Source organism: Ictidomys tridecemlineatus, chromosome 5 (genome assembly GCF_052094955.1).
Source record: "Ictidomys tridecemlineatus isolate mIctTri1 chromosome 5, mIctTri1.hap1, whole genome shotgun sequence".
NCBI lineage: Eukaryota > Metazoa > Chordata > Mammalia > Rodentia > Sciuridae > Ictidomys > Ictidomys tridecemlineatus.
This window is the reverse complement of record NC_135481.1, coordinates 152,770,116-152,783,333: the sequence shown is the minus strand read 5'-3', so window position 1 is coordinate 152,783,333 and position 13,218 is coordinate 152,770,116. Positions and strand designations below refer to the sequence as shown.

The window sequence follows — 13,218 nt, the reverse complement described above, 5'->3', positions numbered from 1 at the left end:
AGGGTGTCTGTGTTTCAGCATGACATGGTATGCAATTTTTAAAACACTAGATTCCTATTCCACTCATTGTAAGCCACTTTCCCCGAGTGTTTTTCTGGATGGGGGGTCTTTTAGGAGCACAGAAGGGAGAGGTACATAAAGCCTGAGGTGGTTTAATTCAACCAGCGTCCTGGCCACCAATTCTGATCAAGACACAATGCTGAGTACAGAAGGGAATGCAAGGACAGACATTCAACCCCACGGGTGCAGGTTAACAGTTACAAACATAAGAAAACACGCAAGGAACCAAAACACAAAGCAGGCTATGGCAGGTATGGTAACATTCGTCCAAACAGAACAACGGAGCTCAATTTACCCAAACGAGGCAAACCCATGGAAGTTAAGAGCAACCCCAGACTAAAAGAGTAATAGCAACAGCCTCCACATGAACAGAGCCCTCCGTAGGCCAGGAGTGAGAACTAGCATTGCCCCATTACAAATGGGAAAGGAAGCGGGTAGAGAAGGTAAGTGGTCGGCCAAGGTCACACAGTAGGAGAACTGGCTTTAATGCAGACAGATTGGCTTCAGAGTCTATTCTCGCTACCGTGCTCTCTATAGTCACCCTGTGATGGCCCCAACAGGGAGCCAAGAACAGCTTTATGCAACAGAGAGAAAGGTGAGAGAAAGGTGAGCCCTGTCATATGTGGTGGAGGAAAGAAGAGATGTGAACAGGGTGTGATTTTAACAGACAGGTGAGGCTTAGAATAGTCTAGAAAAGTAAAGGCTAGTTCAGGTAGGTGTGAGAAAAACAAGGCTGTTAGGGGAAAAATGAACAAACTGGTTTGGCAAATATTGGCCAACTATGTCCAGCTTACAAATGTGCTGTTTCTCTGACCAGTGGGGGGTGGGGCGGGGGATGCAGTCGATAAATCGAGACTTTTCACACTAAAACTATGGATTTCTGGCTTCTGGGCAATCAGAAGAGAGGCCATCCTTTGGCACAAGACCTTTTCCCCAGCTACCTGGCCCTGGATGTAACTCTGGGCAGGTCATGACAAGCTAGGAAGGCTCAGCTTAGGATTGGTGCTGCAGAAAGTTCTGGAGGAGAATCAGAATTGGACTGGATGAAAGCTATGTGCCCAAAAGGTAGGTTGGCAGGGAGTAGGCTACTCACATTAGACCTGGGCTCTCTTTAGCCCTGGGCCTCTCCAGCCATCACCTGGGTGTTAGTGATATATGCAAATCCTTCAACCACTCAGATCTGCTGAGAAGTTCCCAGGAGCTGTGTGTCCAGGTTCTCATCTGAGAAGTTCTAGTCGGACAAACTTTGACCCTTTATAACCCTGAAGATGCCGCCTAGCCAGATGCAGATCAAGAAACAGCCTCAGAGACTTCCTAGTAGTCCAGTGACCTGCCTAAGCTCCCAGCCAGAAAGCTGCAGGAAGGGCTCAAACCACACTTTACACTTCACTGGGGTTCATCTCACCGCATCCCACCCTCTCATGACAGCCACAATGTTGGCACATTGTCCTTCCCCAGAGAGTGATCACAACTGTTTTATGCCAAACAGGAAGTCAGAGCTAAGAAAGGTGGAGGAGGAAAGCCTGCCACCAAAAGAAAGCACTAGAGTACAGCCAGGTGACCACTGAGATCAGCTGCGTGTCCATCTCTTCCCAGGGACTGGTTAGATGGCAGAAATCCAGGCAGGTCAGAATGAATCCCCAAGTGCAGTGTTCCCTAGGTGCCTCCTCCACAACACAGAGGGCACTTGACTGGTGGCTACAGAGGCTTAGAAAGATGTTTCCTTGCTGGCCGTGCAGAGTTCAGGGAACTCCTCCTGCCCCAGGGTCCTGGTATGTCCCCTGCCTGATGCTGCCCCACACCTTCCAACTCATGCTTCCTGTCTCAGCTTACACTTCTCCTTCTCTTTGCACATCTTTCTGCCCTCGGACCCATGCCTTCCTCTAATTGCTTGAGATGTTTACTCCTTGCTGTGCCACTTTGGGCAGGGGCCAGATGTCCTGTCCATTTTGTATATGGACAGCCTAGCCCAGAGCATAGAGCTAAGCATACACCAAAACTCTGGATGATGAACACATGGACCATTCAAGTCCTTGAGCTAGAAGAGGGCACTGGGGTCTAGCTGGCACCAGAAGAGGAAACAGAGTTCTTATCTTTGTGGCTTTGACCCTCAAATAGAAGATCTTATTTTTAGCCAAAATCGGTGCTACTCAACCCTGAGTGATGTCAGAATCCCCTAGTGGGATGGTAAGCACACAAGTAGCTGAGCCTCATTCTAGCCCCTGTTTCCATTTTAACTATATGATTCTCATGCTGCCCCCTTTGTCTCAGCGCCACACAAAACGACAGATGTTCATGTGTCTACATCCACATCTATCTTTTTTTATGTAAAATTTTTTTATTTATATATGAAAGCACATCTATCTTATATGTAGATTTTAGATTCCATGGGTTGGGGGGAGGTTTTGTTGTTGTTTTGTTTTGTTTTTTCCTTTTGGAAGGAGAGTATTAATCATACCTGTCTTGTATGGCATCTGGCCATGCCCAGCTGGCAGTCTGATGCCATAGCTAAAAATTCTTGGTCTCAAGTCCAAGCCCTGGCCAAAGGCTCACTAACCACTAACAATGTTCTTGTTATTTAAGCTAAATCTCAGTTTTCTGATCCATATGGTGGTTTAATGACTCTGGGTGGGACTGTAGGAATTAGGCGTCATTTGAGAGTTTTCTGTTATGGGGCCAGAGGTAGTCAGAGTGTTCTCAGGAGAAACAAACAGAATAACGCATCTTTGCTCACAGCCACCACAGCGTGTTACCTAAGGGACAGGGGCCCTAAAATGCTATGGGCACGTTGGCTATTACTTATGGTTTCTGCTAGTGCCTCAAATCCAGGAGGAAAAAGAAGGAAGGTGGGGAGACAGAAGGAAAAAAAGGAAAGAGAAGAGAGAAGAAAAGAGGAGGGGGGCGAAAGGGAAAGAGGGAAGGAAGAAAGGAAATATGGAGGGAAGGAAATTGGGAAGGGAGGATGAAAATCCTACATTTAAATAAACACACACACACCCACACACACACCAGTTTAAAAAAAAAAAAAACTCAATTCAAAGAACTGGGCAATGAGACAAAAAAAAAAAATCCATTTCCAAGTGTTTCCAAGAAGCGTGGGGAAAGGCCTAGTGCAATCTAAGGCACAGCCCCACCTACTTCAAGCCTTTTCCAAATTTCTCAACACACAAAAGTCTTTCCTTCCAGCAGAAAACTGGCCACAACACTTATAAATTCCTCATTCTGGTCAATGGTCTCCATTCTGGGACAGAATGCTAAACCAGACTCCCATAGGAATCAAAAAGTCTCTGAGGACAGGGACCCTCAGATTCCTTTATCATGAGCACCATTCTTCCTCTAACAACTGCAAAAAAGAAAGAAAGAAAGAAAGAAAGAAAGAAAGAAAGAAAGAAAGAAAGAAAGAAAGAAAGAAAGAAAGAAAGAAAGAAAGAAAAATAAATAAAACCCCTTGAGCAAGTTACCACAGTATAGACTTGTTCGTTTACCATATTGAATAAAAATGACAGAAGGCCGTTGTTTTGGATTAAGTTCCTACATAGATGAGGCTAAAAATTAAAATGGAGTCACTCCTGTTAAAGTTCAAGGTCACCAAGCTGAAACTAGGCTGTTTATCTGCCCTTAAGAAAAATTAGGACTAGTGGGGTAACAGCCAAACTTCCCCAATAGGCCTGTTTCCATTGGCATGGTAATAAAGTTCCCTCTGCCTTAATCCTTACATACACACACCCCAGTATAACCTGAAACAAACTGATGTAAACCTGTCAGTTATTTTTCTATTGTTCTGTCTCCCTGCTCTTGCCTTACAAAAGGAAAATAACTTTGAAATGTCCAAAATAGTTTTTTGTTCTTTGTTTCTACTTTTCTCAACCCTTCACTAGCTATAAAACCAACCTCTTCTAAGCTTGGCCCATTGGAACACTGGATCTGTTTTACAAAATAGAAGTGTTGCCCAATTCTAGAATCAGGAAAAAAAAAAAAAAAACACAAAGACAAAAGCAAAAAAACCAATCAGGATTGTTAAACTAAATTGTTGATTTTGTCTTTTGACAACTGATTTATGATCCATCTCTTGATTAGAATTCAGGTCTGTGGGATGGGGTATTTTCTAAATTACTCCACCACTGTATAAATTGGAGCCTTTTTGCCACACGTGGATAATGGGACCACCAACCACTTCATGTTGATGTCCTGAGGAGGCGATGAGGCCCCTGGGAACAGAGTGCGGGCTCAAGTTCACTGGAGCACAGGACCAACCCCAGGCCCAACACAGCCTCCCAGCAGTTAAGCTAATACCTGTTTGTGGGTCATGGGTTTTTAGTTTCACTAACCAAAAAGAATTACAAGAGTGTTATCATTTCCAGTATGAAAATGAAACATACTAACGTAGGAATTTTCAAGAACTCTATTTTTTTTCCTTGTAGTGCTGAGGACCAAACCCAGGGCCTCTCACATATGCTAGGTAAGCACTCTATACCACTGAGCTACACCCTCAGCCCAAAAACTCTAGTTAGTTGTTTAAATATATCCCTTGCACATACACACCCCAATGTGAAGTTGACCCAGCACACAAAAAAATAATTTTAAGCACGCACAGTGGTGCACTCCTGTAATCCCAGCTACTCAGGAGGCTGAAGCAGGAGGATGGCAAGTTTGAAGTCAGCCTCAGAAATCAGCAAGACCCTGTCTCAAAATAAAAAATATAAATAAAAAGGGCTGCAAGGGCTGTGGTTGTGGCTCAGCAGTAGAGTGCTCACCTAGCACGTGTGAGGCGCTGGATTCAATCCTCAGCACCACGTAAAAATAAATAAATAAAATAAAAAGGTATTGCGTCCAACTACAACTAAAAAAAATATTTTAAAAATAAAATAAAAAGGGCTTGGAATCTAGCTCAGTAGTAGAACACCCCTCAGTTAGTCTTTAGTACCACACACACACACACACACACACACACACACACACAATTTTAATCAAAAGAAACTAGAGAGTTAAAATTCACAAAAGGATTCACAATGGTTTTCTTTAAATAGCAAACCTCCCTGGCACATATTGGGGTATTACATCAGTCACAAAAATTGTATTTGCCAACTTTCCATGAGCATCTGCTATTTAAAGTAAGTCATGCCTCTGACAACTGGGAAGAATTCAGATTCTTCCAGAGGATACGCCTCCTAAAATTGGAGTTACATTTTCATTTAGAGTTAAAAAAAAAAAAAAACTTACACAAGTTATTTTAATCACTGAGAGAAAAATCAAGCACAACTGTGTAACTGTGTAGTATCTTGCCATCATCAATGTATCTGTCTTCTGGATTATTGAAGGAGGTATGTAATAGAAGAGAAAGTGGCAGTAAAATGATTTCTGTTCCTATAATTCATGTTCCAAAAATCATCCAAGAGGACTCGGGGTATAGCTCAGTGGTACAGCACTTGCCCACCATGTGAGGCCCTGGGTTTCATCCATAGCATCATACACATATTTAAAAAAGAAAAGGAAAAAAATCTCTCACTGTTTGGGGATGCGGCTCAGTGGTAGAGCATTGGCCTGACACCTGTGAAACCCTAGGTTTGATCCCCAGCACCACAGGGGGGTAGCGGGGAGATCAATGCTTGGTTAAAAATAGTTTATTTACATTCTTGATTAAGTACAAATACACCCATTTTTTTTAAAATAAATCAGACTCAAATTTTAGGGTTTAGAAATTAAAGCCCAGTTGTGTGTTTTGAAAGCCACACACACATCATTATGCTGCAGCTCTTCATTTGCAACTTCCTGACTTCTTCAGTTTACATGCCACAGAGCAAAAACACCTGTGCACCCTATAAAAAACAGAACCAAATTTCAAAGGTGGGAAAGAATCCCTTTATAGAATTTATTTTTCCAAAGAACCTTCTGCAAAGCAGACCTACATAAAGGCAAAGGAGACAAGTCACTGAAGGGAGTGGAGAATCTACCTAGCTGCTCTGGGGGCAGTGACATCCTCATCCCACCTGGCTATCAAAGCATTGAATGGGCAGGGTACTGGGATGCTTTGGGAGCAAATTGGGTGCCTGTGTGTTTTCCAAAGTCAGCTTCTCACCCATCCTGGGATGATCAGATACAAACACACATGGTCCAGTGCAGATGGAACACAGTTCTTAGCAGCTGCTGAAGGCCAAATTCAAGGACACAGTCTCCCCAAATGTTTCATTAATAATTAACACTGGTCAGTAATTGGGGCTGTAATACATTAAAAACAGTGCTGAGTGCTTTATAAGCCTTATCTAATCCTAACAAGAGCCCTAGGAGGTGAGTGCTGATAAACCTCATCAATAAGGAAACTTGGGCAAACAGGTAACCCTCCCAGGTCAAATAGGCTTATCAGCCTAACAATTTTTGCATTGATCTCTTGGACCTCAGGCCACAGGACATTACCTGGGCCTAGACATCAAGCTGTGAGAAATTCTGTGTAATTTTTGGGTATGAGAAGCTGTGTGTAGTTTATCAGTGGAGCCCAACCTGTGATTCAAGTCATTTAAACTATATTAGTACATTTTCTGTGACTATAATGAAATATCACAACAGAATAATTTAACAAAGAAGAGGTTTATTCAGTTCACAATTCTAGAGGTTAAAGAGCTTGCCTTGAAGAACATCTGGTAATGTCCTTCTTGTTGACAGAGTCCCAAGGTGGTACAAAGGTGTCACATGGCAGGATACAGGGACTTTGTGTGTCTTCTGTATCTCTGTCCTCTTCTTATAAAGTGACCAGGATTTAATCATGAAGGCTCCACCCTGATGACCTTATCTAATTCTAATCTCATTCCAAAATTCCATCTCTGAATACTATGGTTAGATTTTTTTCCATCTTAACCTCACAGTGGGGAGTTTTGAGGAGACAGACCATATTCTCACAATAGTATCAACCAGCCTCACACTCAGGAGTGAGAAGCAAGCAGATTCTCCCCGAAGTATGAGAGAGAAGTAAGTCATCCTCACAGGCTGTGTCTAGAATTCTGACCCACAGGACATGTGAGCATAATAAAAAGGTGGTTGTCTTTGTGCCACTAAACATGGGGGAGGCTTGGTATGCAAAAATGGTAACTGAAATAGAATCCGCTTACAATCAATCCTTATTTTATAGATGACGAAAAAAGCAAAGTATAGTAAAGAGAACCCAAAGATTCCAACCTAGGCGTGACTCAAAAGACCCACCTGGAACCTCTAAAGTGTACTGTAACACCCACATGCCATTGTTTGTTTGTTTCTTTAGTAGGGTTATTTCCAGCATGTGTATCCCAATTCTGCCTATTTTTTTTTCTGCCTATTTTAGAAGGCCTTTCATCTTCCTCTGTTTGGAGAATATATGTCAGTGATTCTTAGACCTGGGTGCACATCCTTATGCATGGAAGGTTTGTTAATTCTAGATAAAAGGTCCCTATTCCTAGAGTTCATGATTCTGGAAGTCTAGGATGGGCCCCAGAATTTGCATGTCCAAAAAGTTCCCAGGTAAGGAAATACTGCCAGTTGGGACCATGCTTTGAGAACTGTTGGTCTAGATCTAGATATTTCTGAAGGAGTAACACAAGTTTCAAGAGGGATGATTTTGGTAAATAAGTCATCCTGCTGGTTTTAACACAGAGAGAGAGAGAGAGAGAGAGAGAGAGAGAGAGAGAGAGAGAGGGAGAGACACTAGGTCAAAGCATCCCTTCCACAAATTTCTAGGTAGCTCCTAGTGAAGCCACAGCCTGGCTTGTTCTTTTTCTTATTCTTACCACTCTGGTCCACAGACACTGGTCTGCAATGAACAAGGATGTGGCTGACTGATGAGTGGCTAGGAATGCCCATTTGAGATGAGAAAGCTACAGAATAGATGCTTTTCCACAAGACAGTTTTCTGAAGGTCAATGTCTGGGGCTGAGACTCCACAGGCTGTGTCTGAAGCCAGACTTGTGGATTCCTGGCTTGAAGCTGGCCAGGAGGGGGTTGCAGTCCCTGGGACCCGGAGGGATGTGGGACCGGGGTGACATGGCTTAGAGTTGAATGAGTGGAGCAGAATATGAGCTATCAAGCCTTTATTCAGGAGAAATAAATGAAAGAAGAAGGATTCAGAATTTCTTGCTGACTACCCCTGACCCTAGCTCATAGAATCCTTGGTCAGCCCAATGAGGTCTATCCGGTGTCTTACCAGTTGCAACTGTGTAGGAGCCAACCATAGATGTTCCCAGTAGCCTTGGCCTCCAGAGTCCAGAGGCAGTCTATAAAGGAACTGCATACTTTCTGCCCTCTTGCTTCTGCATGTTGCTTTATCAACTCTTCAAGGGCACATTCCATCAACTCTGCAAACCTAAGGATTTCTCACCACCACCACCACCACCCCCCCACCACCACACACACACACCTCCATTAGTTCAAGGACATTTGCTGCTGAGTCAGTTTTAAAGAAAACACTTATCTAGTAAGTGACTCATTTTGATTAAGCCTGTAGCACAACATGAAATGTGAGGGAAAATGCTAGCCCAAAGTTCTTTTTTGTTTGCTTGAAAAATAAACACTACCTATAATTTCATGCTATTTCATGCTATATTGAAATTGCTACTGCTCATCGATCACCAATAAGCAAAGAGCCTGTTCCATACCTGTGAGCATTCTGTCCTCACAGCCAGTCTAAAAAGTGAGCATTATTTTTACAAATGAGGAGACAGAGACTTGCATAATGGTCCACACCTGTAATCCCAGAAACTTGGGATCCTGAGGTAGGAAGATTGCAAATTTGAAGTCAGCCTCAGCAACTTAGTGAAATTCTGTTTTGGGGGAAAAATATTTTTGTTTTTAAATGCACTGGGGATGTAGCTCAGTTGTAAAGCACTCCTGGATCCAATCCCCAGTTCCAAGGAAAAAAGAAAAGAGAGAAAGAAAGAATACAAAACACCAACAACCAAATGAGAGACTGAGGCTCAGAGGAGTAGAATAACTGGGATGATGAAGCTGAAGAGACAGGATCCCACCTCCAAATTGGGCCTTGACCAGGGCATGATCTGTTGTCCTTTTCTTAAACATCTGGCAGACCCACCACACCCATTATCCCCATCCTGCAGGACAGCAGCCCTTCATCTGAGGCCCACCCTATGTGTCCAGCCAGGCCTACAGTTCCAGGACCTTCTCTTTCTACCTCCTCAGTGCCTTATACTGGGGCGAGAGTGCCACATATACCTCCCCCACCCCCAAACTGTAGCAGAACAGTTGGATTCCAGCTCAGCAGAAATCAGAGGATTAGCAGTCTGCTGGAGCTAGTTTCTGGGATCGGAGTCCCACCGGTTCCAAAGCTGGGTTTGTGCCTTTGAGGTGCAGGTCTTGGGGAGAGGGGAGGGGTGAGAGAGAACTTCCCGCCCACAAACCCCTGAGTAAGGAGATAACGGATTCCAGACGCTGAGTCGGGGTTGTAAGGGTGTCAGTGTTTCTCTTCCCCAGGCCATTCGCCACGACTGTTTATGCAGCAGGGTCTGTCCCCAGGCACGGCAGTCATAGGTGACAACCACTACACGCTTTCCATTTTCCCCTCCCGCCCAGGTACAGGAGCCAGGAAGTCCCGGTTCCTTGAGTAGGGCACTCTGCACCCAAGCCTGGCCCAGTTTGTTGTCCGAGGCTCCCCACAGCTTGCGCTCTGAGACACTGTGGAACTCGGCAATTAAACTTAGGAGATAGTCGGTTGAGAAGCTTCCCTGGGACAAGGCCTAGCTGACGTGGAGCCGAGACTCCATAGGCAGTGCCTGGAGCCGAACTTGTGGATTCCCGGCTTGCAGCTGGCCGGGAGGGGGTTGCATTCCCTAGGACCTGGAGGGATGCGGGACCGGGGTGACATGCCTTGGGGTTGAATGAGTGGAGCCGAATACTAGAGAAGGGGATGGCTCTAAGGCAGCCGAGACGCCAGCTGCGATTCGCCTGGCCCAGGAACAGCTGCTGCCTTCTGAGGTTCCTGGAATATCCCCGGGACTCGTGAGTCGGGGGCGTCCAGAGTCCCCCGTAGGCCACTCACCAGATACATTTAACTGGCCTCCCAGGAACCAGCCGATCTTGCCACTGCTGAAGTCGCAGTCCCAGACAGTGTGGTAGGGGGTGTCCCACACCAGCGTATCTCGCGCCAGCGACCCCCAAAAGGCAGCCGGCTCCTGGGCAGCCTGAGCGCTCAGAGCGAGATACGAACCCGGCTGCGCTGCGGCTACGGCGGGGGCGCTCCCCGAGAGGTGGGAAGTTGCCCCGCCCTGAGCGCTCAGCCCGCGCAGGGGCCGCGCCGGCAGCCCCGGACGCCTGCAAAGGCTGCCCAGCAGCCGCCCGACGCTGCGGCCCACACTGCGCGTCGCCATCTCGCCCGACGCCCCAAGGCGGGTGAGAAGAGTCGGGGCTCCACTTGGAGTTTCCGCGAGCTCCGCCCCTGCTCCGCCCTCCGGCCCCCACCCACTCCTCGCCCGTCAGAAGCTGTTAGCTGGAGCCCGCCGGGGTCGCCACCCGTTTTCTCCCGCTCAGAAAAGGAAGAGGGGAGCAGCCTGAGCAAGGGGCACTAGAAGGGAGTGCGGAGCCGAGCTGGCTCCGGGACCCACATGAGTTCGTTCTGCGCCCAACTGGTCTGCCCTCCCTCCCCAAGGCTTCTGGGCGTCCGGCTGTTTTGGTTTCTGTTTAAGCCTAGACAGCTTCTCCAAGCAGGCAATAGTAGCGGGGGGCAAGTGCCACGGGAGAGCAGGCTCAGGAACTGGGGCGCAGGGAGCCTTCGGGGGTGGGAATGAGCTGGCATGGAAGGTAAGAGACTGGTGAATGGAGCGATCGAACCGCACAGGTGAGTCTAAGGACCAAAGTTTGGTCCGTTCAGCATCTCTAAAAGCTGAAGCCAAAGTTTCGATCGCTCTATGCGCCCCTGAAAATGAACACAACCAGGCGGTGCTGGCTTGTACCCCTCGCTACCGCATGCACACAGAAGCGCCCTGGGGTAAAGAGCTGAATGAGTTGGCAAGAACCCTCAAGCCAGAGAGAGAATGCCTGGGTCCGTGGTCTGAGGGCCCAATGTTCAAGTCACTATCTGCCAGCATCAGTTCTGATAGGGTCACTTCCTGCCCAGGGGAAAAGTGTAACTGAGAAACAAGTGCATGCTCCTGCTAACCTCAGCTGACTCGGGTGATGGGGATTTTCTCTGAATTCTCTAGCATCTGTGGCCTGGGTTGAAACCCTGTCATTTTTAGTTCTGTGACCTTGGGCAAGTTCCTTAACTTCTCTGCTTCATTTTCCTTTTCTGGAAAACTGGAGTAATGCCTCTTTCCCGGAGGTTGTGGTAAAGAATAAACTGAATAATGCCTGTTAAATGTCTAGCAGTGGTCAGCATGACGCAAAGTAAGCTCAATAGAGCGGGTAGTGTTTTTGTTGTGTAGGAACGAAGAACAAAGAATGATAGAAAGGAATTTCTCTCTACAAGGTCCTTACATATTTCAACATTCAAGAAGTAAACACATAATAAAGAAAGTAAACATGGAGAAACGGGATTTTTGAAACCGGTTTGTTGAGTTCTTTGTGCTGGAAAGAATTTCTTCTGGTTAGTTGTGATAGCTTCAGAGGAACGAGAGTCTGCCTTCAGAGGGTCTTCTTCCAGCTCAGGCACCAACCCTGTGCAGAATGTTGCTTCCTGCCAGAGAATAGAGATTTATAAGGCAGTTACAGTAGCTAGCACAACATGTGCCCTTCACTGTGCCAAGCACTTGACCTGCATTTTCTACTTAGTTTAAGAGTTATCTAAGCCGGGTTCTGTGGCCCACGCTAGTAATACCAGCTACTCTAGCTACTCTGGAGGCTGTGGTGAGAGGATCAGTTGATTCCAGACAAGTCTAGACAACATAGGGAGACCCTGTCTCAAACAAACAGACAAACAAAAGTAAACAAAAAACGTGGCCAGAAACTGCAAGCCTTAAGACAACAAAAAACAAAACAAAAACATGCAGAAAAATTTTAAAGTTATCTAGTGCTACCATTCCCCTCTGGTTGTTAGTCCTATAGTGGACCACATAAGGAAACAGCCCAAACAAATAAAAGGATTTACTAAAAAAGCACATGGTTGAGCCAAGTGCTGTGATGCATGCCTGTAATCCCAGCAACTCAGTAGGTTGAGAGAGGAGGATCACCACTTTGAGGCCATCCTCAGCAATTTAGCAAGACTGTTTCAAAATAAAAAAGTTAAAAAGGGCAAACAGCTGGGGATGTAGTTTAGTGGTAGAGCAGCCCAGGGTTCAACCCCTAATAACACACACACACACACACACACACACAAAATAAAAAAGCATATGGTTGCCTAGTGGAAGAAGAAAATTAACTACCAGCATCTCCAGTTAAACCACTTGTCCTAAATTATTGGTTTTAATCAAATATATAAAATTATGAATAGAGGAAATATAACATAGCATGTGGTCTTTCTTTCCCTTGTGTGCACAGGATAACTTGCTGCTCCATCAAATCAAGGAGCTTGTGGTGGGGTGTAACTCAGTTGTAGAGAAAAAGCACATGCTTAGCATGTGAGAGGCCCTGGGTTTGATCCCCAGTAGCGCCCCGCCCCCCCCCCAAAAAATGTAGCCTGGTTTCTTGCCCTGAGTCTGGGCTAGCCTCAATGCTTTGACCAATAGGACCCGGCAGATAGAAGTGATGCTGTGACAGTTCTAGGCTTACAGAGGCCTAGCAGCCCCAGCTGCTGTCACCCAGTTACCATGCAGTGGGGAAGTGATCTCATCTTCTAGAGGAAGAGACTTCACAGAGAGAATAGAGCTGCCTTAGCCCACAACCAGGACCACTAATTTTCCAGACACAAACAAATCCACCTTGGATACTGTAGCATCAGTGTGGTAAAAAGGAACCTCCCAGTCAATTCATAGTATGAGAAGTAGTAAAATATTGTTTAGGCCACTAAATGGCAATAGTGGGGCTTTCTTAGTCACAGATAGCTGATACTACTGGGACCAAAAATTCAGGGGTTTTCTCAGTTCCCTTTATTGGTTACTTTTCATCTCCTTGACCTCGAAGCGTTGGGTTGTTCCTGGGCTTCGTCTTCAAAACCCCTCCCCCCACTTCATGATCACCCCTTAGGAGACAGCAGCCAGCTCTGTGTTCATTGACTTTCAAGTTGATAGCTATGGCTAGGATCTTTCCTCCAAAT

The 13,218-nt window shown here is 45.8% G+C and overlaps 1 protein-coding gene across 1 annotated transcript in view; it reads right to left on the bottom strand.

Moving 5' to 3' along the window:
• Positions 1-10,432, bottom strand: part of Acss1 (acyl-CoA synthetase short chain family member 1) — a 60,563-nt gene extending 50,131 nt beyond the window's left edge. Inside the window, exon 1 of the mRNA XM_005334588.4 lies at positions 10,072-10,432. Coding sequence (XP_005334645.2) covers positions 10,072-10,399 — 328 coding nt within the window. The 5' untranslated portion in view covers positions 10,400-10,432. The remainder of the gene's footprint in view (positions 1-10,071) is intronic.
• Positions 10,433-13,218: the final 2,786 nt, after the last annotated feature.